The sequence below is a fragment of the Gallinula chloropus genome (genome assembly GCF_964237585.1).
Source record: "Gallinula chloropus genome assembly, chromosome: Z".
NCBI classification, from domain to species: Eukaryota; Metazoa; Chordata; class Aves; order Gruiformes; family Rallidae; genus Gallinula; species Gallinula chloropus.
This window is the reverse complement of record NC_140089.1, coordinates 171,757-199,656: the sequence shown is the minus strand read 5'-3', so window position 1 is coordinate 199,656 and position 27,900 is coordinate 171,757. Positions and strand designations below refer to the sequence as shown.

Below are 27,900 nucleotides of genomic sequence, written 5' to 3'. Positions count from 1 at the left end.
ACGTGTCACCAAACAGCCCTGTCACAACAATGGGGGTAACCTGAACTGCTGCAGGAGACAAAACATGGCAGCTGTAAGGGCTGTGTGCTGGCGGGTGAGGAGCTTGGCACCCAGATCTGGGCAGCTTTGCCTGCAGAGTTGCTGGTGAACAGCCTGCAAAAGCTGGTGGTAGGTGGCTACCACATCCAGCAGCGAGGCCTCGAGCTCCTGCTGCCTCTGCCTGCACAGCTGGCAGTGTGTCACCTGGAAGCAGGCCACTACCAGCTGAAGCAGGTGGTTGAATGTCACCCTCAGCACACCCTGCAGCTCTTTGAGGGGCTGCTCTGTTTTCAGGAGCTCCTGGCAACTGGACAGCAGGTCCCGAGAGGCTAAGTGAAGGAGACCCTTGCTCTCAGCACCCTGCTCTGTACATTTCTCTTGCAGGTGGGTCGCTTGGTTCCTGGAGAGCTTCCCCACCACCTCCTGAAGCTCTGTGGTATAGGCTAAGAAGCAGGAGAAATCTGCAGGGCTCATCTGTGCTTCGTCCTTCAGCTGCCTGAGGGCTTGGACATGAGGGTTCTGCCATGCCACATCACTAGCAACAGAGACCGGGTATCTGCCCACGGGGGTCCCAGGGAGACTGTGGCTGCTGGGTGGTGGGGTGGTGAGGGGTCCCAGGAATGTGCTGCACATGGGGATGGTGGTTTCACGTCCTCCCTTGTCATCAGGCCTGTGGAAGCAGCTGATATAGGACAGACGACAGCTGCACTTGTCCATCCCAAGCTGTGGTGGTGACGTCTTCTTCACAGCTGAAAGGTCCAAGGACCTGGTCGTGATGGGGTCAGAAGGGGTCTGCTCATCCCTCTTGTGGTTAAAGCAGAGGAAGGAGTGTTTTGAAGCTCCCTGGTCTCCTGCTGTTTTCCACAAGGAGCCTGAGAGAACTGTGCCTGAGGAGATGGAAAGCCCTAGAGATGGAGTCAGAGGAAAGTCTTTCCCCACTTCAGCAGCCTGTTCTCCGGGAAGCAGAGTCTGGACAGGCCGTGGCTGTTCCAGAGCCACGTTTCCTGCATCATCTCTGGGCTCTCCTTCATCCAGCTCCTGGCTACTTATCAACTCTTCCTCAGAGTATGGTCCAGTTGGGGATGTTTGCATCTCCATTCTGACAGCATCAGCCCCCTGGCATTCAGCGGTCTTCCGAGAAGCCAGCAGCTCTGGTGGGCTATCTACTCTTTCCTCGGATGGGCTGGGTGATGTGAGGTCTGTCCTCACCCCCAGTGAGAGCCAGGAGAGGCGAGTTATAACCCCTGAAGTAGTGCTGCAATCTGTTAAGAGCAGCGTTGCATCTGGAAAACCCACGGTGTTTTTCCTGTGTGCTTTCCATAAGGCATCCTTGTTTGTCACCTGTCTGCCTTCTGCCTGTGACAAGGCACTGTCATCGCTGTTCTCAGCACATCTGCTAGTTCTTCTTTCTTCACAGGGAGCCAGGACAGGCTCCTCACATGCCACTTGCCTCCCAGCAGCGGGGAGCAGTTCCTGCTTTTGGGCCACCTGACAGGGAGAGGCCGTGCTGGGGTCACGAGCTGGCAGTGGGGGTGCACTGCCAGCCTTCTGCTGGCCTGCCATCACCTCACCCACCTCCTCCAGTGCTGCTCGGGCCAACCAGCCCCCAGAGCCCGCAGAGCTCTGCTCACTCAGACCCCCAGTATTTATCTTCACAGAGGAAGCTCCCTGTGTGGCTCTGCTCTCTCCACCAGGAAGGGCCCCAGCTTCCTCCAGGGACTGAAAGGGATTTACAGCATTCACAGGCTGGAAGCCTCCATCCACGCTGCTGCCTGCACTCCCCTCCCTCTGCTGGTCACCCAGCAGACGGACAGCTGAAATGTAAGAAACCACGGAGTTGGTCACTGACTTGGTTTCCATGGTGTCCGGTTCCATCTCCATCAGGTCAGAGGATGGGTTTGTGCCAGCAGCGTCTCTCTGGGCCTGGGTGGCAGCAAGAGGTCCTAGTTCTGCACCCTTCCCCAAGTTCTCTGAGGAGGGTGGAGCAGGGGGCTGAGCAAGGACTGGCAGTGGGGGTGGCCAAGAGCAGCAGCTCTGCAGAGAGCCTGGCAAAACCAAGGGGAAAGTGACCTGTGAGGTGTAATCTGTTTTCAGGAAGGATCTCCTCTTCCTCAGGCTCTTGGTATATGTCAGCTCCTTCTCCTTCCTGTGTTTCTCCTTTGCTGCTTGCCTTGTGGTCACATCCTCCCCCAAGCTGTAACACCTTGCTTTCTTCAGGATGCAGGAGGAGCTGTCTGTACCCTCCTGGGATGTCATGTTGTAGCCTGCTGGCAAGAAAAAAAACCACCATGCAATTCAGGAAATATCCCCAGGCAGCAGAATATCCATGCATCTTACCTAGTGAGCCAAAAACCTCTTCATATAGATCCTGAGACTGCAGACATACATAGCTTGGCAGCAAAGCATGGCTGACAAATGCCAAAGCAAAGTCCCTCTCATGCTACGATCAAACACTCAGAACCAGCTATGTCAAGAAAAATAGAGTCTGGGGCTGTGGCCACAAAGACCAGTCTCCAGGGTTAGTAAGGAAGGGTGCTGGATAGTCTCTCCCCTCCTGACTGGAGTCACGTGGAGCACTGCACGTACATCTCCAAGCCTCCAGGTAAAACTGGCACCAGCAGCAGCTACAGAGAGCAGTGCCCACAGATGTAGAGTTCTTAACACTGAATAGAAACATTATCAGAAATTCCCAGCTGGATATTTAGAAGATAAAAATTTCCAGGTCACAATTTTGTTCCTGAACGTGGCATTGTTACTGGGCATGAATGGAGAAGCCCAATCTGCTCTAACCATACAACACACATTCTTAAGGGGTTCAGATAATGCTGGAAGGTAAGAAGCTCTTTCAGAAACAAGAACCTTCTCCTTTCCAAGAAAATAAAACTACCAGAGGACTGCTTGGCCACAGAGCACAGAACCACAGATCACCAGGTTGAAAAAGCCCTTTAAGCTCCTGGAGTCCACCCGTCCCTGTCCTGTGCTAAACCAGCTCCCTGAGCACCTCATCTCCCCTCTGTTAAACACCCCCAGGGCTGGGGACTCAGCCCCTCCCTGGGCAGCCTGGGCCAGGCCCTGACAGCTCTGCCAGGGAAGAACTTTGCCCTCCCAGCTGAGCTGACCCTGCCCTGGGGCAGCTTGAGCCCATTGCCCCTTGTCCCATCTCCTGTCCCCTGGCTGCAGAGACCATCGCCCACCTCTCTGCACCCTCCTGGCAGGGCAGGGGAGGTGGGGAGAAGGTCTCCCCTCAGCCTCCTCTTCTCCAGGCTCAACACCCCCAGCTCCCTCAGCCGCTCCTCAGAGGATTTGCCCTCCAGCCCCTTCCCCAGCCTGGTTGCCCTTCTCTGCACTCGCTCCAGGCCCTCCATGTCCTTCTGGCAGTGAGGGGCCCAGCACTGGGCCCAGCACTCCAGCTGCGGCCTCCCCAGTGCCCAGCCCAGGGGCACAATCCCCTCCCCAGACCTGCTGGCCACGCTGGGCCTGGCACAAGCCAGGATGCCCTTGGCCTTCCTGGCCCCCTGGGCACACTGCTGGCTCCTGGTCAGTCACAGTCACCCAACAATGTCCTTGACCCAGCTACGTAACATGCCCCACACCAGAAAATGATTTCTTATCTTGGGGAATGCATGGAACAATGATGTTTTACTGGTTTTAGCTCTCCTCAGCCTGAAAGAAGATGATGAGTGAAGGTACTGCCTGACAGTAGGAATATTTACCATAAAGTTTCCTGTCAGTGCAAGGACACACATCCTTCCTGCGTTCTATTTCTGGGACTCATCACACTTTCCATCACTGAAGATTCAGCCTACATAGAAGGATGCACAGAACCTAGGCAGCCTGCCGGCTCCAGCATCAGGCAGAGCTATATGGAATTCCTGCAGCAACCTGGAGACTCTCCAGAATGCCAAACTCATTAGAAAACTGACTTCTTCTGGCATCCAGTGCTTGGACATGATGACAAATCTCCCTGCAAAATTCCAGCTCTGACACTCTTTCTGCTGAAGAGTGACTTACAAGGAATGGGTGTTCAAAGGTCCTTCAAAACTCTTGGGAAAACTATGGAGACCTGAAAGATAATCCCTCCAGGAAGACTGATGGAGGGAAACAGGCAACACCCTAGCCCAGGGGTGAAAGAAAGGTCACCTGTATCAAGTGCAGGTTGGATTAGCAGAGAACATGTGCACTTGGATGCGATGACCTCGAAGCTCTCTTCCCACCCAGTGGTTCTGTGATTCTGTGGAGTAGGTGATTTACCTGCCAGGGCATCCAGAGGGCTGAGGCGGTCTGCAGCATCATAGAACTCCTCCTCAGAGCTGGTGTCCCCAAAGCCTGGGGGCGGTTCCAAAATGAGGTTGCTTGTCTCTGCCGTCTGCTCTGCTCCAGACGGTTCCTCTTCCTGGGCAGACCCATCTTCCCAAGGACTTCTTGGAGGGCTGCAGCTGACGTTGCTCCTCTCTGCAGGGGACACGCTGTAGCACAGGCTGTAATAGCCCATGCTGTTTCTCTCGGTCAGCTGGGTCTCCAGCAAAGACACACCAGTGTCCTCCCCTCTCTGCTCAGAGGGGCTGTCTTCACACCCAGGCTCCTCTGCCCGAGACACCTGCAAGAAACAGAAGTAGTCTCTGTGTTCTGCCGCGCTGGAGCCTCCTGCGGCGCGCACGGGGAGGAAGCTCTTGTCTGAACTGCTCATCTCCTGCACTGTTGGTGTACAGAAGTGGAAGAACTCTGGCCTGGAGGAAGAGCAGGCTTCCAACTCATCTTCCTCCAGGGCATCCATAGAGTCACTGGAGCCACTTGTCTTAACCCCTCTGCTCTCGGTGTTGGCCGAGTCCGAAGCCTCAGATGTGCTGTCTGGTGCACTGTCACCCCCATCACATGGATCTCTCCCTCCAGCTTGGGCCTTCGTGCTGTCGTTCTCCAGGCCGTGGAGCTCTCCCAGCTCCTCCTCCTTGCACACAGGATGGGTGCTGCTATATGCTATAGCAGTGTCCAAGCAATGCTCTGAGGAGGAATCCAGCTCCCAGGAGTCTTCAGAGTCACTACACATTCGAGATTCATACCCTGGGATTTAAACAAATCCATCAGCTTGTCCTTTGCGGGGGTAAAGGAGGAACAACCACACAAGGGTTATGAACTTGTCCACGCAGCAAGGACTCAAAGCCCAGAGAGCTCTGCCCTCCCTTTCTCATCAGCAAACAAGGTGAAGGTGCGGTCAGAGCTGCAGGACCGCAGCCCGTCAGCAGGGGCTTGGTGCCTCCTGCCTGCTTTGCCTAGTGTTACTCCAGAGCAGCAGCCAGCTAACTCCTAAGCCAGCAATGCTCCCGGGGCCGCAGTGACCCTGATGATGGACAGGACAGCACGGCAAACAGATCCTCTGGCCAGCAGAGGGGAAGTAGCTCAGGGCAGTAAGGAACGCCAGTGCTCGGTGACAGGTTTGCCTTTTCCATGACATGCACTTAGCCTGCACCTCTTGGGAAAAGCTGACAAGGACTGCTGCTCCTCCCCTGCCCAAGGCATCTGGGACGGATGGAAGCCTGGCACTGCCTGCACCAAGGCTGACAGGCTTTAATCACGTGCATAGGCTTCTGCACAACCCTGGGCTACTGCTCTGGCACAATGCTACATTCCCAAGGGTGGATAACACCTCTAATGCTACATCCACCCACTTTCCTCCCCATCCTTTGGCAAAAAAATGGCTGGTTTTATTTAAACCTTCTTCAGCTGAGACACGGTGCAGTTGCTGCTTTTTCTCTCCCCAGGTGAATATGGAGCCATTTGCATCCACGAACAGTCTGTAATAGCCAGTGATGAGGCAGACAAGATCTTTTGCACTGTTTGATTCCAGCAGCAGAGTCAGCAGCTTTTTGGGGTGGGTTTTTTTTTGGCAGGGAGGGGTGGGGGTGGTTCAGAGAGAAAACAGTAAACAACATTAGAACAGACAAACACTGCTTGTACCACAACCTGTAGGAACATGCCATGCACTGGAAGAAATATTCCCTCTCTTCCATACTGCCAACATTTTGAACGCTGCTTTGGCATGAGGCACAGAAGAGAAACTGGTTTTCACACTTTGTGTTTATTTGATGTGGCTCACTGATGGAGGACATCAGGAAGAATTCTTTTCCTGATTTATTTTGTATTCTTCCTACCATCTTTCCCTTCTGAGTCTGTTCTAAGCTGTTTGCACTGCTGACTGTACTGACCATCAGCCACATGTCAGACGTTGAAAAGAACAGATGGTGTGAACCACTCCCCCCCCTTGCTCCCCAGCACTGACAGAGCCACATCATGAAAGAACTGCTTACCTTCAGATCCTGCAGGTAGATTTTCACCATGCTCACTTTTTCAGACTCCTCTGCAAGCTCCACCCTGCTGATGTTTGCAAATTCTGCCAGACTTGTTATGATGTTGAGTTTATTATTGATAATCTGGCTGACCCCATACTTGGCACCCACCAGCAAGGCCACGTATGACTCTCTGTCCTGTAGCTGTAGGGGGGAGAGATTAAATCTGTAGACAAAATCCCAGCAGGATCCCATTCACCTGTGCTGGGCAGGGACTCCTCAGGCACCAGATCTTGTGTGGTATCTTTTAACACCAGACTCTGCAACTGAGCTGTAACCAGCTGCAAAGGGAGCCCCTTGTTACTTACAGGCTGTCAGGTCACCTGCTCCGGGCCGTTCTCTGGCTTGGGGACCGCCAGTTCCCCGTGCCCCCAAAGGAGGCGGCTCCAGGATGCACCAGCCATCTAGCAGATCCAAAGACACGGTCAGCAGCAGGTTCCTATCAGAAGTGCCACCTGGTAGGCTGTGCCAGACTGACCTAGTGAGACCTACTGGCACTTGCTGGAAACTTCAGGAAGACATTTATTGTTTTGGAAGAAATATCAACACTTTCAGTTAGTGTCAGACACTTAAAAAATGAATTAACACCCATCAGTTTGCACACAACTGTAAAGACTGGCATTACTGCAGCCCATCAGATGAGCCAGCAGTGGCCCCTGCAGCTGGGAAGGGCGATGGGATCCTGGGCTCCATCAGCAGAGGGGTGGCAGCAGGGACAGGGAGGGGATTGTCCCTCTCTGCTCTGCCCTCCCCAGCTGGAGTCCTGTGTCCAGAGCTGGGGCCCCAGGACAAGAGAGATGTGGGGCTGGTGGAAAGGGGTCAGAGGAGCCACGGAGATGCTCAGAGGGCTGGAGCAGCTCCCCTACGCAGAGAGGCTGAGGGAGCTGGGCTGGGTCAGCCTGGAGAAGAGAAGGCTGTGGGGGGACCTCACTGCAGCCTCCCCGTCCCTGAAGGGACCCCAGGAACAGGAGGGGAATGGGCTTGTTAAAGGGCAGAGACTGGCAGGACAAGGGGCTGGAGTGAAGCTGGAGGAGGGAAGGGGGAGAGGAGAGACTGGGGGGAAGTTCTTTGCAGAGAGAGTGGTGAGGGGCTGGAAGGGGCTGCCCAGAGAGGGGGTGGGTGCCCCGTCCCTGGGGGTGTTCAAGGCCAGGTTGGCTGGGGCCCTGGGCAGCCTTGTGTAGCTCCAGGCCTGGAGGTTGGTGTCCCTGCCTGTGGCAGGGGGTTGGAGCTCTGGGACCCTTGGGGTCCCTTCCAACCCATGCCATTCTATGATCATTCTATGATCAGTAAGGTCTTCCTCTGGTACAGACCTACCTATGCTACTCAGATGTCCAGACAAAAAAAGCTTGTGGGCCACCACCAAAAAAACTCCCCAAGAAACCTCTTGTCACAAGAGCTGTGTTCTTTTCTCATGGTGAGGTTTAAGCATGGCCAATATGTTTTATAGGGTTTTTGACCACATCCCAGGACATCTTATGTATTTTACAACATATAGAATCTAGATAGAGCTCATATGAAAAGCAAGAGTCGCAACTTTCAATGAGAAAAACCAGATGTAATGACTGTGTAGGCTGGTATGTTATTCACTTCTGTGGAGCTACAGTGAGTTATCCCAGCAGAATTACTTGCCAATATTTATCACAATGTCTCAGGAGAGGGAAATGCAGTGTGGCTGGAGCTGGCTGAAGGAGCATCACCAGAGCTGTTACATTTTCTACAAGCATCAAAGACAGGGAAGGAGACTCAGTAGGAGGTTGCTAGTCTCACATCAACAACCAGTTTAGAACAGTATTTAAACATTTCTGCTTTAGATGAGGTGGGTTTTTTTCATTAAGATATGATCTTACCCACTGGTGGAGAAAGAGGTGTCAAACTGTTTCTTGTGCCCTATCTTTGCAGCTATTGTCCAACTACATTGCCATAAAAGATGCACAAAGCAAAGCAATCAATAACACAGTATGCCAAAACCCAATTAGATAAAAAAACCAGCACTCATACCATCAGAGTGGCATTAAAGATCTTCCCATTGTACATCTTCAGGTCCCCCAGTATTTGCAGGTAGCTCAGGCGCATCTGGACTGCTGCAAGCATGTGCTTTGTTGTGCAAGAGAAAAGGTATTGTTTAGAAACACGACAGATGAGTAAGGTTTGACAGGCAGCCCATAGGCTAGAAGATACTCTTTTCATACAGAATTAGTATTTGACCAAGACATCTAGCTTGGTCTGGACAGACAATAGACCTGTACAGGACCATATACCCCGTTACCACATTTGCCATCTGGCAACCACAAGCAATCTGCAACAGAACACACTCTCCATGCAATCAGGGTGTGTGCAGCAGTGGGAAGAGACAAGAAAAGCAGCCAAGTGGTCCCACAGAGAAGGGACCCACGGCCTCTTTGGCCCTGAGAGCTGCTGCCACCATCCTGGGAGGCACTTTGAACCCAGGGGATGCACACTACCTTCTGCCGGGGGTCCAGCAACACCTGGTTCCGCTTCATGTGGTAGCTGATGGCTTTCTTGATGTCCTTCCCTCTCATGTTCCGAAGCAAAGTTGGTGAGATGAAGTTCTCAATTCCCCAGTCCCTCCTGCCAGAAAGACGTGAAAGGAACAAAAAGGGTCCCAGCTGTGAGGTGTCCCAGCAACACCGGAATGCGCAGAGGGCAGCTGGCCAGAGGCTGGGAACAGCAGAGGCACTGTGGCAGTCCAGGATGCAACAAGCCTCAGGGAAGTAACACGTCTGTATGGCTCATGCAACATGACTGCCTCACACAAGTTCCCTTCTGTGCACCTCTGCTACTAGATCAGGAGATGAGGTTGAAGGAACACACACTTCTATGCCTAAGGCTTGTGTGAGATTTGCAATCCCTGGTCTAGCTACAGATCAGAAACTCACTTTGCTTATGGACATGCCCAGATGTTACAGAGTCCATACTACTCAAGCAACTCAGCAAGTTAAAGACAGGAAGGCTTATGAAGCCACCTTGCCCTAAAATGACTGGTGCAACTAAGAGATTACAACCTCTTTGGGTCAGAGACAGTCTTTTATCAAGAGCTAAACACCAGGCAAACACTGAGCTGATGCCACTCTTAGTTGGCTCCTCCTTCTGCCAGGTTTAGTCACAACACAACACAGAAATCTGTGAACTTACTCAATGTATTTCAAGGATACTTTCTGTGGCTGTGCACAAGCATAGATCCTCTCCTGTATGTGCAGAGCAGCCAGACGTAATGCCACGCTGCATTTCATCTCCACGGCAAATCTCTCCTGAAGCACATCACTGCAGCTCTGGAACAACAGAGGACGATGGAAGCTCACGACTAATTCAGGATACGCCCTCCTCTGTGTGTCAGAGGGAGCCATGCAGTCCATTTAAACTTCTTTCCACTAAAAGCCACACATGTCAGTTGAACCAAGGATTTAAGGCAAGTTGAATCCCAATGTTCTATTCTGAAGTGCATTTCACATCTACACCACTGAACTGGCCTGAAGCATGCTTTGACTGGAACCAGAACTGAGAACTGGGTGAGAAGAGTTGCTGAAGCATGTGTAATGCTACCTGTAGGTAGAGATACTCAAAGGCAACTGGGTCTTCCTGCAGGAGATCCAAGGGATCCTTTGGCACAAAGCAAACTCTGAAGAGGCATCGATAGTCATGAGATTCTCTTTTCTGGACCACCTGCAACAGACAAACAGCATCATGCCACAACTACTGCTGTAATCCCTCCCTTCACAAATGTATATAGGAAGCCTTTGGCTTGTATGAACTCACAGAAATAATTTACAGATACTGGAAGTGGGAGGTCTGCAGATCAGACACTATCCTTAGCATATATGAATCACAGAATCCCAGCCTGGTCTGGGTTGGGAGGGACCCCAAGGGTCCCAGAGCTCCAACCCCCTGCCGCAGGCAGGGACACCAACCTCCAGGCCTGGAGCTACACAAGGCTGCCCAGGGCCCCAGCCAACCTGGCCTGGAACACCCCCAGGGACGGGGCACCCACCCCCTCTCTGGGCAGCCCCTTCCAGCCCCTCACCACTCTCTCTGCAAAGAACTTCCCCCCAGTCTCTCCTCTCCCCCTTCCCTCCTCCAGCTTCACTCCAGCCCCTTGTCCTGCCAGTCTCTGCCCTTTAACAAGCCCATTCCCCTCCTGTTCCTGGGGTCCCTTCAGGGACGGGGAGGCTGCAGTGAGGTCCCCCCACAGCCTTCTCTTCTCCAGGCTGACCCAGCCCAGCTCCCTCAGCCTCTCTGCGTAGGGGAGCTGCTCCAGCCCTCTGAGCATCCCCGTGGCTCCTCTGACCCCTCTCCACCAGCCCCACATCTCTCTTGTCCTGGGGCCCCAGCTCTGGACACAGGACTCCAGCTGGGGCCTCCCGAGGGCAGAGCAGAGAGGGACAATCCCCTCCCTGTCCCTGCTGCCACCCCTCTGCTGATGGAACCCAGGAGACCATTGGCCTTGCCATGGTCCTGTACAGATCTATTGTCTGTCCAGACCAAGCTAGATGTCTTGCTCAAATACTAATTCCATATGAAAAGAGTATCTTCTATTTCTTGACAAAGACACATTGCTAGTGTTCATAATTTTATCTTCAATTATTTTTCTGTTTTTCTCCTGAGGTAGCTTGGAAGTCCCCTGACAGCAAAACTTCATTAAGCATCCACTGATCTTACATACTTGCAGCATAACCAGGACAGAAGCTTTGAGGACATGCGATAATGACAGAGGAAGGTGCAAGCTTCTCTGCTTTTAAATTCAGTCATAAGATACAGCAGCCCTAAACAAACACTTGGATCATCATCATAATGTCAATACAGTGTTAAGACCCCTGAATCATAATCTTGGCATGTTTTATTCTGGTGCAAATCTCATACAAGCTGTCCAGCTAAAGCAAAGCAGAAATGCTCAGGCACACGCACGCAGTGGCTGGACACTGTCAGCTAGCAAACCTCTGTACCACAGTGGATCACCAGAGTCCACAGGATGGAGACCAGACTCCCAAGTAGACACATCCTCACAAATCACATCAGCCCATAATTAGTAGCAGAGGGACAGAATTACGAATGGGGATAGGCTCCTGTCTGCAGGGCATAAACTTGTGATTTAGAATTAAATCAAAGCAGCATCTTACTGGATTAACTCTGACTACCTAGGGAATGCTGGGTGTGCTTCTGTTCTAATTAGCTGTCCTGGTTTTGGCCAGGATAAGAGTTCATGTTCTTTCCAGCAGCCAGTGTGGTATGGTGTTTGGGAGCTGGGATGGGAGCAGTGCTGGTAACACAGGGATGGTTTATTTGTTGCCAAGCAGTCAAGGACTTTTCAGATCTTTGTATTTCCCTGCTAACAAGAAGGTGGGGGGCACCCAGGTTGCTGGGGGAGACACAGCCAGGACAGGTGTCCCAAACTGGCTGAAGGGGATATTTGATGCTAGTGATGTCATGCCCAGCATAAAAGAGGGGCTGGTGAGGGAAGGAGAGCCTGGCTCCAGGACACAGGGTTTCTAGGAGCGTCCAGTTTCGGGACAGCTCTGACCTGTACACCCTGTTTTGTGTATCACCAGTTTTGTATATTTTGCTATAAAGTCCTATTATTATTATTTCTGTTTTTCTCTGTCGTCCTAGTAAGCTGTCCTTATCCCAACAAGTGAGGTTTAGGGTGGGGTTTTTGCCTTTCTTTCCTCCCCCACACCCTCTCAGGGAGCGAGTGGCTGTGTGCTCCTCAGCTCTCAGCTGGGGCAAAACCATGACAGTATCTCAAGTAGTCCTCTGTAGATGGGCCTGTCACACAGGTGGCACAAACCACGCTCGCTCTGCATGGTCCCAGCAACAACAGCCCACAGGTGGGCTCTCTAAATGGAGTGAGAGACACTTCTGAAAGTGCCATTTCTCCAGGGGCTCTGGTTAATGCAGTGGTAACAGTGGTAACACAGGCAACAGGCAGAGAAAAGGGGACAGCAGCTTTGGAGACAGAGCCAAGCCTTCTGCCTCTTGTGACCCTTGCAGAGCTGTGCTCTCTCTGCATCTCCCTGGCCACGTCTGGTGCCCCTCCCCAGCACGGCTGTGGGGCTCCCCTCACCTGCTCAATGAGCTCCTCTTCATGCAGCAGGTGGATCTTTGCCACGTTGTACTGCTCCTCCAGAGCGAGGGCGAAGTGTGCGATGCTCTGGATGGAAAGCTTCTCCTTCAAGGTCAGAACAATGTCCTAGGAAGAGAAAGCACATAGGTGTAGGTGGGGAGAAGGTCTCCCCTCAGCTCCTCTTCTCCAGGCTCAACACCCCCAGCTCCCTCAGCCGCTCCTCAGAGGATTTGCCCTCCAGCCCCTTCCCCAGCCTGGTTGCCCTTCTCTGCACTCGCTCCAGGCCCTCCATGTCCTTCTGGCAGTGAGGGGCCCAGCACTGGGCCCAGCACTCCAGCTGCGGCCTCCCCAGTGCCCAGCCCAGGGGCACAATCCCCTCCCCAGACCTGCTGGCCACGCTGGGCCTGGCACAAGCCAGGATGCCCTTGGCCTTCCTGGCCCCCCGGGCACACTGCTGGCTCGTGGTCAGTCACAGTCACCCAACACCCCCAGGCCCTTCTCTGCCTGACCACGTCCCTTGGAAACCTGTGCCAGTGATCTACCACCCTCATATTGAAGGTATATATTTCCTAATATCCAACCTAAAATCTCCCCTTTTCCAGTTTAAACCATCACCCTTGTCCTAGTGCCCCATGCACTCAGGAACAGCTTTTCCCCAGCTTTCTTATGGCACCTTTCAGGCACTGGCAGGCTGCTGTAAGATCTCCCCACAGTCTTCTCTTCTCCAAGCTGAATAAGCCCAACTCTCCCACCCTGTCTTCACAGGAGAGGTGCTCCAGCCCTCTACTCATCTTTGTGGCCTCCTCCGGACCTGTTCCAACAGTTCCATGTCTTTCTCATGTTGGGGACTCCAGAACTGACACAGTACTCAAGATGGGGGTCTCACAAGAGCAGAGTAAAGGGGGAGAATTACCTCTCTTGACCTGCTGGCCATATTCCTTCAGATGCAGCCCAGTGTAGGGTTGGCATTCTGGCTCCTGAGAGCACATTTGTGGCTCATGTCGAGCTTCTCAATAGGTCAACAGGTCTGTGTCCAGGTGGAGGCCAGTGGCAAGTGGGTTCCCCCAGGGGTCTGTCTTGGGACCGGTGCTCTTGAACATCTTTATCAGTGACAGGGGTGATGGAATTGAGTGCACCCTCAGCAAGTCTGGGGATGACACCAAGCTGAGTGGTGTGGTCGACACCCCAGAAGGAAAGGAGCCATCTGAGGGATCCTGACAGGCTGGAAAGATGGGCCAGGGGAACCTGATGAGGTTCAACACTGCCAAGTGTCAGGTGTTGCAATTGGGCTGGAGGAATCCCAGACATAGACACAGCCTGGGAGAAGAGCTGCTGGAGAGCAGCCCTGAGGAGAAGGACCTGGGTGTCAGGGGGCATGAGAAACTCCCCATGAGCAGCAGTGGCTCCTGCAGCTGGGAAGGGCGATGGGATCCTGGGCTCCATCAGCAGAGGGGGGGCAGCAGGGACAGGGAGGGGATTGTCCCTCTCTGCTCTGCCCTCCCCAGCTGGAGTCCTGTGTCCAGAGCTGGGGCCCAACACAAGGAAGATGTGGGGCTGGTGGAGAGGGGTCAGAGGAGCCACGGAGATGCTCAGAGGGCTGGAGCAGCTCCCCTACGCAGAGAGGCTGAGGGAGCTGGGCTGGGTCAGCCTGGAGAAGAGAAGGCTGTGGGGGGACCTCACTGCAGCCTCCCCGTCCCTGAAGGGACCCCAGGAACAGGAGGGGAATGGGCTTGTTAAAGGGCAGAGACTGGCAGGACAAGGGGGATGGAGTGAAGCTGGAGGAGGGAAGGGGGAGAGGAGAGACTGGGGGGAAGTTCTTTGCAGAGAGAGTGGTGAGGGGCTGGAAGGGGCTGCCCAGAGAGGGGGTGGGTGCCCCGTCCCTGGGGGTGTTCAAGGCCAGGTTGGCTGGGGCCCTGGGCAGCCTTGTGTAGCTCCAGGCCTGGAGGTTGGTGTCCCTGCCTGTGGCAGGGGGTTGGAGCTCTGGGACCCTTGGGGTCCCTTCCCACCCAGACCAGTCTATGATTCTATGGTTCTCGTCCACCAGCACCCCCAAGTCCTTCTCTGCAGGGCTGCTTCTCTATCAAGTCATCTCCCAGCCTGTATTGATGATGAGAATTGCCCCAACATAGGTGCAAGACCTTGCACTTGGTCTTATTGAACCTCACGAGGATCACATAGGCCTACTTCTCCAGCTTCTCCAGGTGGATGTCTGCACCCCAAAACAAAAAGCCAGCAATGTAGCCAGCACGTCAAACCACCCATCTCCATTGCTGCCAGTCAGCTGGTACGGCCAGGAGCCAAGAGAACCACAGGGCAAGCACAAGATAAAAGAACAACACCACTTTTCAGCAGATCAGGAGGACAAGGTAGGGAAACTCCTCTGAGGAGCGGCTGAGGGAGCTGGGGGTGTTGAGCCTGGAGAAGAGGAGGCTGAGGGGAGACCTTCTCCCCACCTCCCCTGCCCTGCCAGGAGGGTGCAGAGAGGTGGGCGATGGTCTCTGCAGCCAGGGGACAGGAGATGGGACAAGGGGCAATGGGCTCAAGCTGCCCCAGGGCAGGGTCAGCTCAGCTGGGAGGGAAAAGTTCTTCCCTGGCAGAGCTGTCAGGGCCTGGCCCAGGCTGCCCAGGGAGGGGCTGAGTCCCAGCCCTGGGGGTGTTTAACAGAGGGGAGATGAGGTGCTCAGGGAGCTGGTTTAGCCCAGGATGGGAATGGCTGGACTCGATGATCTTCAAAGGTCTCTTCCAACCTTGTGATTCTGTGATTCTTTAGAAAGTGTCATAGAACTGGTGAAAAACACTTCTTCCTATCACTAAACAAGAATTTGAGACCATCTCTTCCCAAATTTGACTGAAACTGGTGTTTAAATTGTATGGAGAATTCTGCTGGAACACTGCCATGGATATAGCTTGTAAGGAATGAGGTAACACTAGACAGTACAAATTGCAAGAGAACCCCTCTGACTCACTCCAGGTTCTTAAGTTCAACGTAAGTATCGGACTCATCTCAGCAAGGATCTCTCAGACAGCAGAGGAATTTTTCACAACACTTAACCAAGGAAGCATTTTAGCAATTTCAGTGTTTCTTTGAGTGTGCTGGTGCAGGCTGCACTCAAATCCAGGAGGGTCAGAGGCAAACAACTCAAGTTAAACCTGAAGAGCTAATCCTTCTTCTAAAAAATAATTCCTTGCAAGTGGGCATTGAAATCTCCCTTTGCAATTCATCTCCCCTTTTCCTTGCTACCTCCTCGGTTCACTCTTTTCCTTTCCTATGCCCTGCAAGTCACAAGACTTGCAAAGACTCACTTGCATGAGATACCAGAAGAGTTTTGTGATGTTTGGATGAACTAGACAAACTCCTCCTTTTTAGGGCAGTTTTCAATGAGTTATAAATAAAATCTCCTTGCTTTTCCCCTTGATATTCTTGCAGCCTAGTAACTCCAGGATGCCTGTCCATCATGTCTCTTTTCCACAGTAACTGCACTGCTGCAGGACATCGTCCTTTGAAGAAAGTATGGCCTCCAGTCATGGTGCACAGCAGAGTCTTCCCATCTCCAGTGTAAACTCTGAGCAACTCAAAAGATCAGGCTAGAAAACCTTACAAGTTTGTAAGCCTATGTCTAACACAGCAATTATGGAAGGTGCTAGACTAATGGCTCTGGAGAGCAGCACCTTGTACTGTGAATAACGTACAGTAACTTGTCCATAATGCCTCCAAACACAAGGGGAGGTGGTACTACTTTTCCATCCCAAGGGGCTAATCAGTTTGTGTCTGCAAAGGGAAATGTTTTCACCAGTGCAGACAGGAGGCTGGAGCATGCACAGGGCACCTTAAATAGCAACTGGCACAACTGCACTCGCTGACTTCACATGACATCCCAACCTGGACTTCACTGTCCAGGTGACAGCAGGAGATATTCTCCCACTCAAGGATGCACAGTGCCACTGCTATATTAAATGTCTCCCCCTCTGTGTTCTGCCATGTGATTTCCAAGGAAAGCAATGTCTGTGCAGACAGCTGCTGATCTGCTGGTCCCTCATCAACCTGTACTCTTGCCCAACTTCAATCCCACTTCACACAGCCAAGTTCCTGCAAGTCATGTGAAGATCAGCTGCTGAGAAGAAAGCAGAGGTGAACCAAAGCAACACCTCCTCTGCAGAAAGGTCAGGGAAAATCCAGTGTGTTCAGTATCAGCCAGCAATCCATTTCCTACTATTTGGCCAATACAACCACGAGGTTGCAAGTTCCGCTTCACGCGTCTTTGCTGCTGGATTGAAGTCAGGTGATGGAAACAAGGATAGACAACCAAGCACTGTTACCTTCACAGTAGTGCTCATCTCAAACCTGAAAGCCTTCGTCTGTCCATTTTCCAAGTACACCTTGAGAACGTTGGGCATACAGAGAAGAGAATTCCCCTGCAGAACAAAAGCAACATTACCCTTCCAGGCACCGAGCTGCTCTGCCTGACACAGCACGTCCTGGTATAAATTAAAATCTTCCTCTGCTTCTGCAACCTTTTCCCGTGGCATCAAGGTTTAATCCCTGATTATGCTCCTGGCACGGAACAAGGGAAAGGGAGCAGCATAACAAATGCCTTTACTGTAGAACTCCATCCAGTGCAATAGCTGCACATGGCATAGATATGCCCACTGTTCAGTTCCCACGTGGCACAGGAAGATCTGGCAGATACTAAAAGCTAAGAGCCATCCTCTCTGCTCATTAGCAGAAAAGCAGCAGTGTCTGCTGGAAAAGACATCTTCCCATTACTGGGCACCAGACAGCACTAACCACACACCGACACCTTCCCAGTGGCAGCAGCCCTGACTTACACTCAAGAGCTGTTCAAACTCTCCATGGTACCATGAACAGAACTTGCACACCATGGGAAGGCTGCAGGATTCAGCTAAACGTGCAGTGGTACTTTCACTGAGTATTCCCCTAAGATTAGTGATCCTGGAGCTTCTGATGTCACCAGAGTTTCTTCAGATAGGTCTCAAGTGCATTAGACAAGGCAGTGACTCCCACAGCAAAAGCACCGGTATTAGGTGCTCTGAGAAGGGTCAGGGATTTGCACCTTCCTCCTCCTTTTCAGCCTTCCTCTTCAGTGCTGAGAAGGTTTACTCCCCCACCCTTAGCCTTCTCGTTCGGCCTATCTTTCTCATGTTCTTGGACCAGCAAGTTCCTCCAGGCTTGAGAGAACTCATCTACATGACATTTACCTACATGACGTGACAGCCTCAAGGACGAGAGTGGCATTTCTAAGAGGACCTCTCCTATGTTTCATCTGCTGTAAATTCCAAAACCTCGGTCCCTCCTGACAGAGAGCTCATATACCCTGGATCAAACATCACACTTCGGAGTCGTGGCCCTCCCCTCCCTTTTGCAGGGTTCAGTGTCACTACAGATACCCCTGAGGAAAAAAGAAGGAACACTGATGCTATTCCCAAGCCCAGTCTTTCCCTCCTTCCTGCGTAGCAGCGTGAACACCTTTCATCTTTGATGGGGTTTGGGTTCTCCAGCAGTTTCAGGAGAGGATACATTTTCTCTGGTAGCTCCTGCAGCCACAGGTTATCATATGAACAGGGCCTTGTGCAGCCAGAACACAGCAAAACTTGAAATCTACACTTAATTTGTATATGAACTTCTGTATCACCACTCTCCTGGTCCGATCCAATTAGCTAGCCAGAACACCCATATGGGATTTCTCTGCTTCTGTGTAGGCTTTAATAGACTACTCTGAATTAATTCCAAGAGCTTCTGCTTGCCTCAAGCAGCTGTGCCCCTCCTGTGTTGTCTGCTGCAAGGTTGATTTATTCCACGTTACAGATGGGGCCACAGGTCCTAATACTACACTGACTGATGCTGACTGGAGCATCCCCAGGGGCCTGTCTCTCGTTCAGCTGTATGGAAATGCATAAGTTTGCAACACAAAATGGAGGCTCATTGAGGTTTATTAACAATTTATGGTCCCAAACTGGAGTTTCAGGTTTCAACGGCAGAATGCTGTCTCTGGGTTCCTTCCAGTTGCCGCAAAGATCATTTAGCAAGGGTCCATTAAGCTGACAAGAGCAGTATATTTACTGAAACAGGAGGCTTTAGAGTTTTCCAGGGTCGTAATGCCCATTTTGGCTGTCTTCATGCATTAGTCTGCTGAAAGGACAGCATTTCTAAAACGCTCAAGCGGAGTAGCTGCTGTCTGTGGTGAACATTGCTTTTCCAGAAAGAAGTCATAAATATGCAACAAATTTATCCACTCTTCTTTTGTGCTAGTATTTTACTGTTCAAAGCAGGGTCAATATCCAACTAGTGAAAAGAGAAGCTAACACCAGTGGGGCCCCAATACCCTAATTAATTTATGTTACCTTTAGGTTCTCATTAAATGAATGGCAAACTATATACTGGTTGTGTGCCTCCCCTCCACTGGCAAAGGTGTGATGAATTTAGCTCGGCTGAATAGTGAGAGAGGCTCTGCAGGAAGCCCAGTGTACAGCTTCTTCAGACCCACCTTGCAATCAGTAAGGGAATGACACAGATCTGAGACCTCTGTGTGCTGCAATACCCGTGCCCAACAGCATCAGGAAAGCTCCTAAGCAGACACGAGTGTGAACCTCCAGCTATAAGAAAGAGCAAACTGCTGGCATCTTCAGGTCTGGCCACATCCCACGGCCAGCCTTGCCCAACGCCTCCCAGTCAGCTCTGCCTGGGACTCCCAGCCCTGCCTCGTGAGCTCTGTGGTCTGTGTGTGACATCTGCCAGGGACATGAGTAGTCTAGTACCTGGCTTCTGTGTCAGGAAGGGTGGCCCTGCTGCCATAGTACTCAGGTGGGATACCAGACAGACTTGCCATTAAGATCTGAGGCATGTGAACACAGCACTTGGTAGAGCACAGATGATCCTTGCAGCAGCTCAAACACATCTGGCAACAACTCAGCAGGAAGGAAAGGATCCCAGCATCTAGAGGGACTTACTGGCAAATGTGTGAGAAGTCACCCCTGGCCCTCTCCTCTGGAGAGCAGACCAGAGGAAGAGGAGTCCTGACACATCTGGAGTCAGGCACAGGTGCCAAAGCATTCACACCGTGCAAGAAAGGAAAAGTCAGCAGAGTTAAAGACTCCCAGCTGACACCAGTCCATCCCAACCACACTGAGCTCAGGATGTTACATGTAAGGATTGTTCTCACTTCAGGGAAGCTACAAGCCTTCTCACTACTTGTCCTTTTCTAGCAGGGGCAGACATGCATCTACCCAGCTCATCTGCTACCAGTGCTACAAACCCTGTGATAAATTTGCAGCATTCTTCCAGTGACACAAAATCTTGTTTCACCCAAGAACACACTGGCTCAGCTTACAGATGGTCTATTATGGAGGCATCTGTGAATGCTCTGTGAAAACCCTCTGCAACAGTATGAAAGGCAACAATCCATTACCCTGTAAGCTAGAGAATGTACATCAAATTTAAAAGCAAAGTCACCAGCACCAAACAGCCTAAACATAATGCTACCTGGGCACTGCTGAAGGCCAGGAAGAGATACCCCAGTGACATTCACAGCAAATAAACCTGGCTCAGACAGCAGGATTCACCTCTCATCTTTAGGGTTGGGATTTGTCATCCCCAAACTTCTGTCTAGGTTGACTATGGAGGGTTTAGCACTTCAAGAGATGACTATGGCATCCCACAGCTGTGTAACACTTTTAAGGTTTCCCTGATGGTTAAAAGACAAAAGAAGTACATGCAAATATCCTCCAGTAGTCTAAGCAAGCAAATCAAAGATTAAAACCCTCTGAGGATGCCAGCGCTTTCTCTCAACCATCAGTGAGCCCAGGAAACAAGCTGGGTCCAGATGCCTGGATGCATATCCAGGGCAGACTAGCACAGTGAGGCTGTGGTCCCTCAGTTGGTGCTGTTCCTGGTAGTTCAACGCAGTGTCTGTCTGCAGGAGTGACCCCCTTCTTCCCAGCATGCAGGGCCCACGGTGCCCCCACTGACCTGTGTGTGTCCGTTCACCAGCACTTCCTCTGCAAACCGCACTTTCACGGGGTTTGTTTTGAGCCTTGCCCTCTTTTCTGCAGTAAGAAACGATGACTTAGGCCCACCCTGAAAAAATAACAGCACTTTAATTGGCAGCTCACTCCTTCTGTGGTTACCTATGAGGCAGAGGCCTACAGGACCGTCCGGGGTGCAACCACAGCCCATGCTGAAGCTGCTTGAGCCACACTGTCTCCCACTTACAGACAGAGGTGCTGCTAGAGGTCTCTCAGCCTCCAGACTTGCTACACACCTTTTTGACCTCTTTGGGTGGTTGCTGCCTTCTGAACCCAAACCCAGACATCCAGCCAGTGGACACATGCGAGACATGCTGTACAGAACTCCTAACTTCACTGTATGTGAACCAGTTACTGTGTTCAGGCATCTCCCCAGCTCCTGCAATGAAGCCAGGCTGCGGCAGAAGTACTGTTAACCTACCCACAGCTGGCTTTCAGTGGGGCTACACAGTACCATAAACCAACCCATGCAGAGTGCCATGCAGAGACAGACAACCCCCCGTCAGTGTTAAACAAGGACTGGGCTGTGTATGCAGCACTTCCCAGCTCAGATGGGGTTTCCAGAGCATACTCTCACATTGCAAATGTGTAACAAACCCACTCAAGGCTGAAAAGCTAACTTGGCTTCATTGCACTGTTGTCACATAACCATTCCTTCACCATGACAGGGACCTATCAAGCTCGCAAGACACCAGATGAGCCCAGGAACCCTCTGAGTTCTTGTGCCCAAATGCTCTGCCCTTGTAAAGCACGGTATTCCCTAAGAATACAGAGGCAGAATTCCTCAGTATCCTCTCAGACAGTTTCAAGATAGAGCAATTCCTACCCTCCTGCCAGAGGCAAGGGTGCCTCAGACCTGCCATGGCCCTGTCTTGCTCTGAGGCGATCTGGCAAGGATGGAGGAAGGGAGGCAGGCAGGAGTCTCTGCACCTGGCCAGCAAGCCCTTCCAGAGTCTGCAGGGCCCTGCGGAGCATCACACCCCGCGGCTGCCCTGAGGAGGGACAAGGCCTCCCGCATCCCTTCCAACGTGGCCAGAGCAGCCCAGGCAGAGGGTCTGGTATCCATCGATGGGAGGCGTTACCTCTCAGCAATAAGCACAGCTGCCTTCAGAGTGGGGCAACAGCCAACCCCAAACCCAAGATAAGCCTTGGCTGTATTTGGAAGTGTCCTTAAAGTGACCTGCAAATGAAAAAACAAAAATGGGTTCGTGCCCCATTTGCTTCTCAACAATGCATGAAGGCCTGTGATGGGTGTTCCAAATCCCACAAAGGGTTTTCCAAATCCTTTTCTCTCTGAAAAGCAACTGCATTTCCCCCCACCCCGCCCCAGTGCATTCAGGTGTTTCTCAAGAGCTAGACCAAGCAGTGGCAACACTGACAGCCAATGCACTTAGGCAAGGGAGATCAGATTAACAAAAGATCATTGTTCAGCAGGTTTGTTTAAACTTTTTCTGGTTACTTTGGCTTTGTGCACATCCATTGGAGTCAACACCTGGGAAACCCTGGGCAGGAAAAACATATTTAAGGAACTTTCTTCACTGAATGGCCAAGAAACCCGATGACCTTAAGCCTGAGAGTTCCAGTTACTCTTCTGAAGGAATCACAGTTCTTATTTCTATGAATAAGTCAAAATAATAAAAAAACCACCCAACCTCCTAACAAATGAAAAACAATTCCAAAATGCTTTCTAGGGTAGGGTGGAGGGAAATTCCCCCTCAGGCCACTTTCATACATCACAAGAAGCCAAAAAGCACACAAACCCAATTTTGTCCTTGCTTTGCAGCTCAGCTTTTACACGCTGTGAAGCCCACGTGGACAAACACATCATGTTGGCAGTACATGCCTTCTGTGGAATTCTACGGTACAGGAATGGGCAATCAGCATCCAAGTCCCATACTAAAACTTCTGTTCCCAAAGTATGGTCCACACCCAGGTCCCAGCCATTAACCAGAGCCTGGAGAAAGAGAGATAGGTTTTTCCAGCACTCATAAAGGAAAATCTCAAGAGCTTCCAAGGACCACCTAGGGCAGATGCTGAGCCTGCAGCCTTGGCACCTCCCTTTTGTGTCCAGGTGGGTCCCTGTGGGCCAGACAGCCCCAGCACACAGGGAGCACTCTGGACTGTTTTCTGAGGGCTGGCCACAACTTGCTGAGACCTGCCTGCAACTCAGATGATGTGGCCTCTTGGCCCCTGCAAATCCCACTGGACCCTCATAACTCCTGACGGAGCCTCCAGCTCCAGGGACCATGGGCTCAAACTGCTCAGCAGGCCTGTATGACAGGCTCTGCAAGCTGCCCTGGCGCTGCAAAGAATGCAAAACCCTTCCCAAAGGGTGGGCATGAAAGCAGAGGACCCTCACAGCTCCCTCATGGCTTCAGCTTCAGTTGGGCCCTTGCATCCTAAATGCCAGCCCAGTCACCCCACCTTCCCCGTGGGCCACCCTGCCAGCCATGGCTGCCTGGGGCAGTGCTTCTGAGTGCAGAGAGTGCTGAAGAAAGGCCATTTACCGACGTGCAGCGCAGGACAGTTAGGAGGAGCTCGTCACCAGCCTCCCTGTAACAGAGACATGCAGTCAGCCAGGGTCAGGAGCTGCCCACGCCTTCCTCCCAAGTGTGGTAGCAGATGGCACCAGTGAGGCCTTTCGCCTCTCTGCCTGCTGTGAGGGAAGGCTCTTGGCCAGGCAGGGAAGACCTGGCAAAATACTGCCACAGTACAGGAAAGCAGGGGAATCCTTCTCTCCTGGGTTTCTGTGCTCTTCAACCACAGGGTGTGCTTGTTCCTGTGGGACAGGCCCCCACTGAGTGCAAGCACCCCAGGAGGTGTCATGGTTCTCCTCCATGGGGGAAGCCAGCCCCAGACAGCCCTCGCAACCCCCGGGAGATCGAGTACCCGCACGTCTCTCAGCCCTCCGCCGCCTCCTTCCTGCAGGACCACACCTGATGATGTCAGCTGCTCGTTCAACAGACACGTCATCCACCGCAGTACAGTTTATGAGGAGGAGCTGGTCACCAGGCTGCAGCTTCCCTTCAGCAGTGCTCCCTGCAGGCAACCAGCACCCTGTTAGTCATGACACCATCACACTGGCAGACCTTCTCCTACCACGGACACTTGCTGCAAGATCCTCTTCCCACCCAGCAACTGCCCCTGGATGGAAAAATAAAAAGGGCTCCAAGGATGCTTGGCCCTGGTTCCAGCTGGTGTTTCACTGCCCATGTCCATGCCACCTCCCTTGGGCTGCCCTTTGGCCCTACACCACAGAAAATCACTCTTGCACGTTTTTTCCCTTGTCACAGGGTGTGCAGCAGGAGAGCTCCCAGGAAACCACAGGAGGACTCGGGGTGTGAAACAGTGCCTTGCCCTTTGCTCACCTGTGAGCTGTGGGCCTGCAGAAGGCTCCAGGACCTGGGCAGCTGACACAACACAGTGATGCCTCTCTGCCTGGTCTGTACCTTGGCCTGTCCCTGCTGGTCACATTCCAGCAGCTGACTCTGTACAGTGCACAGGCTAGGGCTCAGGACTGCCAGCATGCTGCCATCCAGAGCAGGGTGCTGCAGCAGTCCCCAGATGTGGGCTGGATTTCCAGCTGGATTTCCAGCATGACAACTCCCCTCTGCATCTTGGGAGAACACAGAAGACATCTCTTAGCCACAATGTCTGATGAAAGGACCCACCACAAGGGGAAAGGATGGCTTCTGAACCTTGCTTTCTAGGAGGGTAGCAGCCACAGGATCCACGGGGCTAGTGAGCAGGTGGAGCTCTGGTCTGAGAAGCAGGGCCACATGTGCAGTCCCCAGCTTGCTGGCTGAGGCACACCACTGAATTTCCCTGCCAGACAGGTTTATCCCACACCAAAAGACAGGACTTAAAAGGACAGGTTGCTTTGTGTCTGTTTTAGCAAAATGTTGATTATTTCTGATGAGGAAAAAAGAAAAGTTTAACAGAAAATTTCCCCACTACTTAGACCTCAATACTCTCAGCTAATTCAGCTGTGTTACACATGGGAAGGGGCAGAAAGAGAAAACTTCTCTGAAAAGCACTGTGAAAGGACAGAGACCATACCACAGTGCCTTTATGCTAAACATCCTAAAGGCACAAGCACTTGGACAGGTCATTGCCCCAGGCAGCTGGGGGATGCCACAGCTCACAGGGGCAGCCCTCCAGCCACCATCCCCACAACACCTGTCTGCTCACCTCAGGCATGAGGCATGCTCATAATGACAGGTAAAAAGCAGGCATTATTGTGTACTCAGTAAAAGCACAGAAGGTAAATAAACATTTTTAAAATCACAGTTTTTTGATTCAAAATCCCCAAGCCACCTTGAAAGCAGGAGTTGCATCCCTTTCCTAACAGGAAGAGTTCTTTTGTTTGACTTAAGCAGAACTTCATCTGTGTTGCCTGTAACTAGCAGTCATCCCTCTCCATGTTACAGGGCTTGCAGCCCAAAGAACGTTTTCAGCAGCAAATCACCAGGGCTGCTGCAGAATAGGAACTCTAAAACTAGATGATTTTTTTCCCCTTTGCATTTCAGGTGAAGCACCAGGAAGAACTTTGCTATGAAACAGCTCTTTGCATTCCTGAAGGTTAGCTGGCTCTGAGTGCAAGTGAAAGATTAGCTGTGAAGCCGTCATCAGCTTAGATTTGCTCCATGCCATCAGCATCAGGTAGATGTTCAAGCACTCTCTCCTTCACAGGCACACAGGCTTTTTCCCTAGTTGACCACTAAGGCCATGTGGGACAGCTCAGGCTTCTCACAGCTGTGATTGTAAGGAGAAGGAAGAGGTGCTTACCTGCAGTAACAGATGCAATCGTAAGAGGAAGGCTTGGACAAATCTCGAAGCCGTAGTGATTGAGGACCAAATCTTTGTACACTGTGACAGTCAGTTTGACACGGCTGGGCAGCTGGGCACTGCCATCACTGGTGCTCTCTGTCACAGATACTCTGCCCCTGTGCAACAAGAAGCTCGTGAACAATTATGATATAATCACAGAATCACAAGGTTGGAAAAGACCTTTAAGCCCATCGAGTCCAACTGTTCCCATCCTGTGCTAAGCCAGATCCCTGAGCACCTCATCTCCCCCCTGTTAAACACACCCAGGGCTGGGGACTCAGCCTATCGCTCCAGGCTGTTCAGGTCCCTCTGAAGAGCCTCCCCATCCTCAGGCAGATCAACACTTCCTCCCAGCTCAGTGGCATCTGCAAACCCACTGAGGGAACATCCCAGCCCTTCCTCCAGGTCAGTGACAAAGATGTTGAACAGAACTGGAGCCAGGACTGAGCCCTGGGGGTGCCGCTCGTGACCGGCCTCCAGCTGCATTTGGCTCCATTCAGCCTTTGGGCCCGGCCATCCAGCCAGTTTCCAACCCCGCTGAGGCTCCCCCTGTCCAGCCCAGTGGCAGCCAGTTTCTCAGTCAGAATGCTGGCAGAAACCGTGCCAAAGGCTTTCCTGAAGTCCAGGCAGACACATCCACAGCCTTCCCCTCGTCCATTCAGTGGGTCGCCTTGTCACAGAAGGTGATCAGCTGAGTTTGACAGTATCTGCCTTTTGTAAACCACGTTGACTGGGCCTGAGCCCCTGCCCATCACCCAGAAGATACTTTATCAAGAGGCGTAGATCCACACACACCAACTATCAGTGGGCTGCCCCAAAGAGGCCAGCATTCCTCTGGGTACCCACTGTGGCTCCACACAGGCCAGCAGTGATCCCTCAGGAAGCTGCAGGCATCAGACCATTGTCACCAGCTGGTTGTAACCACAACTCTTTCAGCCACCCATAGCCTGGTGTGGAAGAACTCCAGGTGTGCCCCACAGCAAGCCCTGACCTCCAGAGATCACAGCGACACTTTTACCCATCAAGGCAGTAAAAGAATTTACAGCTCTCTGCTTCTGCCAGGATCCAGCCCAGCTTAACTTTGATATACTGACATTAGGAAAGGAAGGCAGCTGTAGGCTAGGATCCCTTGTAAATGCAACTCAGTCTTGCCCTAAAAACATGGGGTGATGTTGGGGACACAAAGACAAGTACAACTCCACATTCAAGAAAAGCCTATTTTGCACTGAGCAGTGTTGTATTTCTGTAGATATGGCTTACAAAACCAGAACTGGTGAAAGCAGGAACATCTGTCCCCAGAAACCTAGGAGGATCATAGAATCACAGGGGCTGGAAGGGCCCCCCAGAGCCCATGGGGTCCCACCCCTGCCCAAGCAGGGTCCCCAGGACAGGTCAGGGCTGGAATCTCTCCAGAGAAGGAGACTCCACACCCCCTGGGCAGCCTGTCCCAGGGCTCCCTCACCCTCACTGCCAAGAAGTTCTTCCCCACATTGGGGGGAACTCCCTGGGCTCCAACTTGAGCCCATCGCCCCTTGTCCTGTCCCCACAGACACTGAGCAGAGGCTGCCCATGGCCCCTGGGTCCCACCCTTCAGCTATTGATCCCCATTGATCAGATCCCCTCTCAGGCTTCTCCTCTCCAGGCTGAACAGCCCCAGCTCCCTCAGCCTTTCCTCCCAGGGGAGATGCTCCAGGCCCTTCATCCCCTTCGCAGCCTCCTCTGGACTCTCTCCAGGAGATCCCTGGCTGTTTGATCCCAGGGAGCCCAGCACTGGACACAACACTCCAGTGGGGCCTGAGCAGGGCAGAGCAGAGGGGGAGGATCCCCTCCTGTCACCTGCTGCCCACACTCCTCCTGATGCCCCCAGGATCCCATTGTCTCTCTCAGCCCCAGGGCACACTGCTGGCTCATGGCCACCCTGTCACCCACCAGCACCCCCAGGTCCTTCTCCACAGAGCTCCTCTCCAGCAGCTCACCCCCAGCCTGTCCTGATCCCAGCAGTTATTCCTTCCCAGGTGATGGGATGCTTAAAACACTGTTTTTCTAGGTACTACTGCATGCATACTTCTTAGGAAACAATGAGTAAGACCTGCAACCTGAGACTGCCCGTTTGTCAGGAGCATCTCTGGTCAAACCCCAGGCTTACCTGGACGCACCATCCCGAGAGCGATGAAGCCATCTTGCTACCATCTGCTCTATCCTACATGCTTTGCGTGTCTGGATTAGGTTAGCCTCCAAATCTTCCATTTACCTGAAAGGGACAGGAATCACAGGAGAACAGAGTCAGACTGAGGAAATCCAGACACTGTTCAGAGTTACCAACAGCAATTCAGAACTCTGTAATGAACAGATCCATTGGCACCTTGGGGAGACCCCGTGCTTTGGCAGATGCCAACACCCACAGAACTTACCATGGCTCTTCCTGTGCCTGCAGCGCCCCTGGCTTGTGTTGCTGGTTAGCCCGTGTTGGTGAGCATAGTGCCTTAGATTCTCATGACAGAGAATGACCCAGTAGCCTCTGTGTTGGCTTTTGTGGTTTCTTATCCAGTGATCTGTTTTCTCAACAAGTGAAAG

At 52.3% G+C, this 27,900-nt stretch overlaps 1 protein-coding gene across 1 annotated transcript; it reads right to left on the bottom strand.

Moving 5' to 3' along the window:
• Nucleotides 1-21: 21 nt before the first annotated feature.
• Nucleotides 22-27,573, bottom strand: FRMPD1 (FERM and PDZ domain containing 1; the record flags this gene model as incomplete). The annotated part of the gene is made up of 15 exons (XM_084277917.1): nucleotides 22-2,303; nucleotides 4,291-5,097; nucleotides 5,749-5,896; nucleotides 6,342-6,524; nucleotides 8,379-8,474; nucleotides 8,843-8,969; nucleotides 9,534-9,670; nucleotides 9,942-10,061; nucleotides 12,457-12,582; nucleotides 16,774-16,869; nucleotides 20,441-20,548; nucleotides 23,004-23,049; nucleotides 23,433-23,535; nucleotides 25,285-25,442; nucleotides 27,473-27,573. 15 exons carry the CDS (start codon nucleotides 27,571-27,573, stop codon nucleotides 22-24), a joined length of 4,638 nt encoding a protein of 1,545 aa, XP_084134043.1.
• Nucleotides 27,574-27,900: the final 327 nt, after the last annotated feature.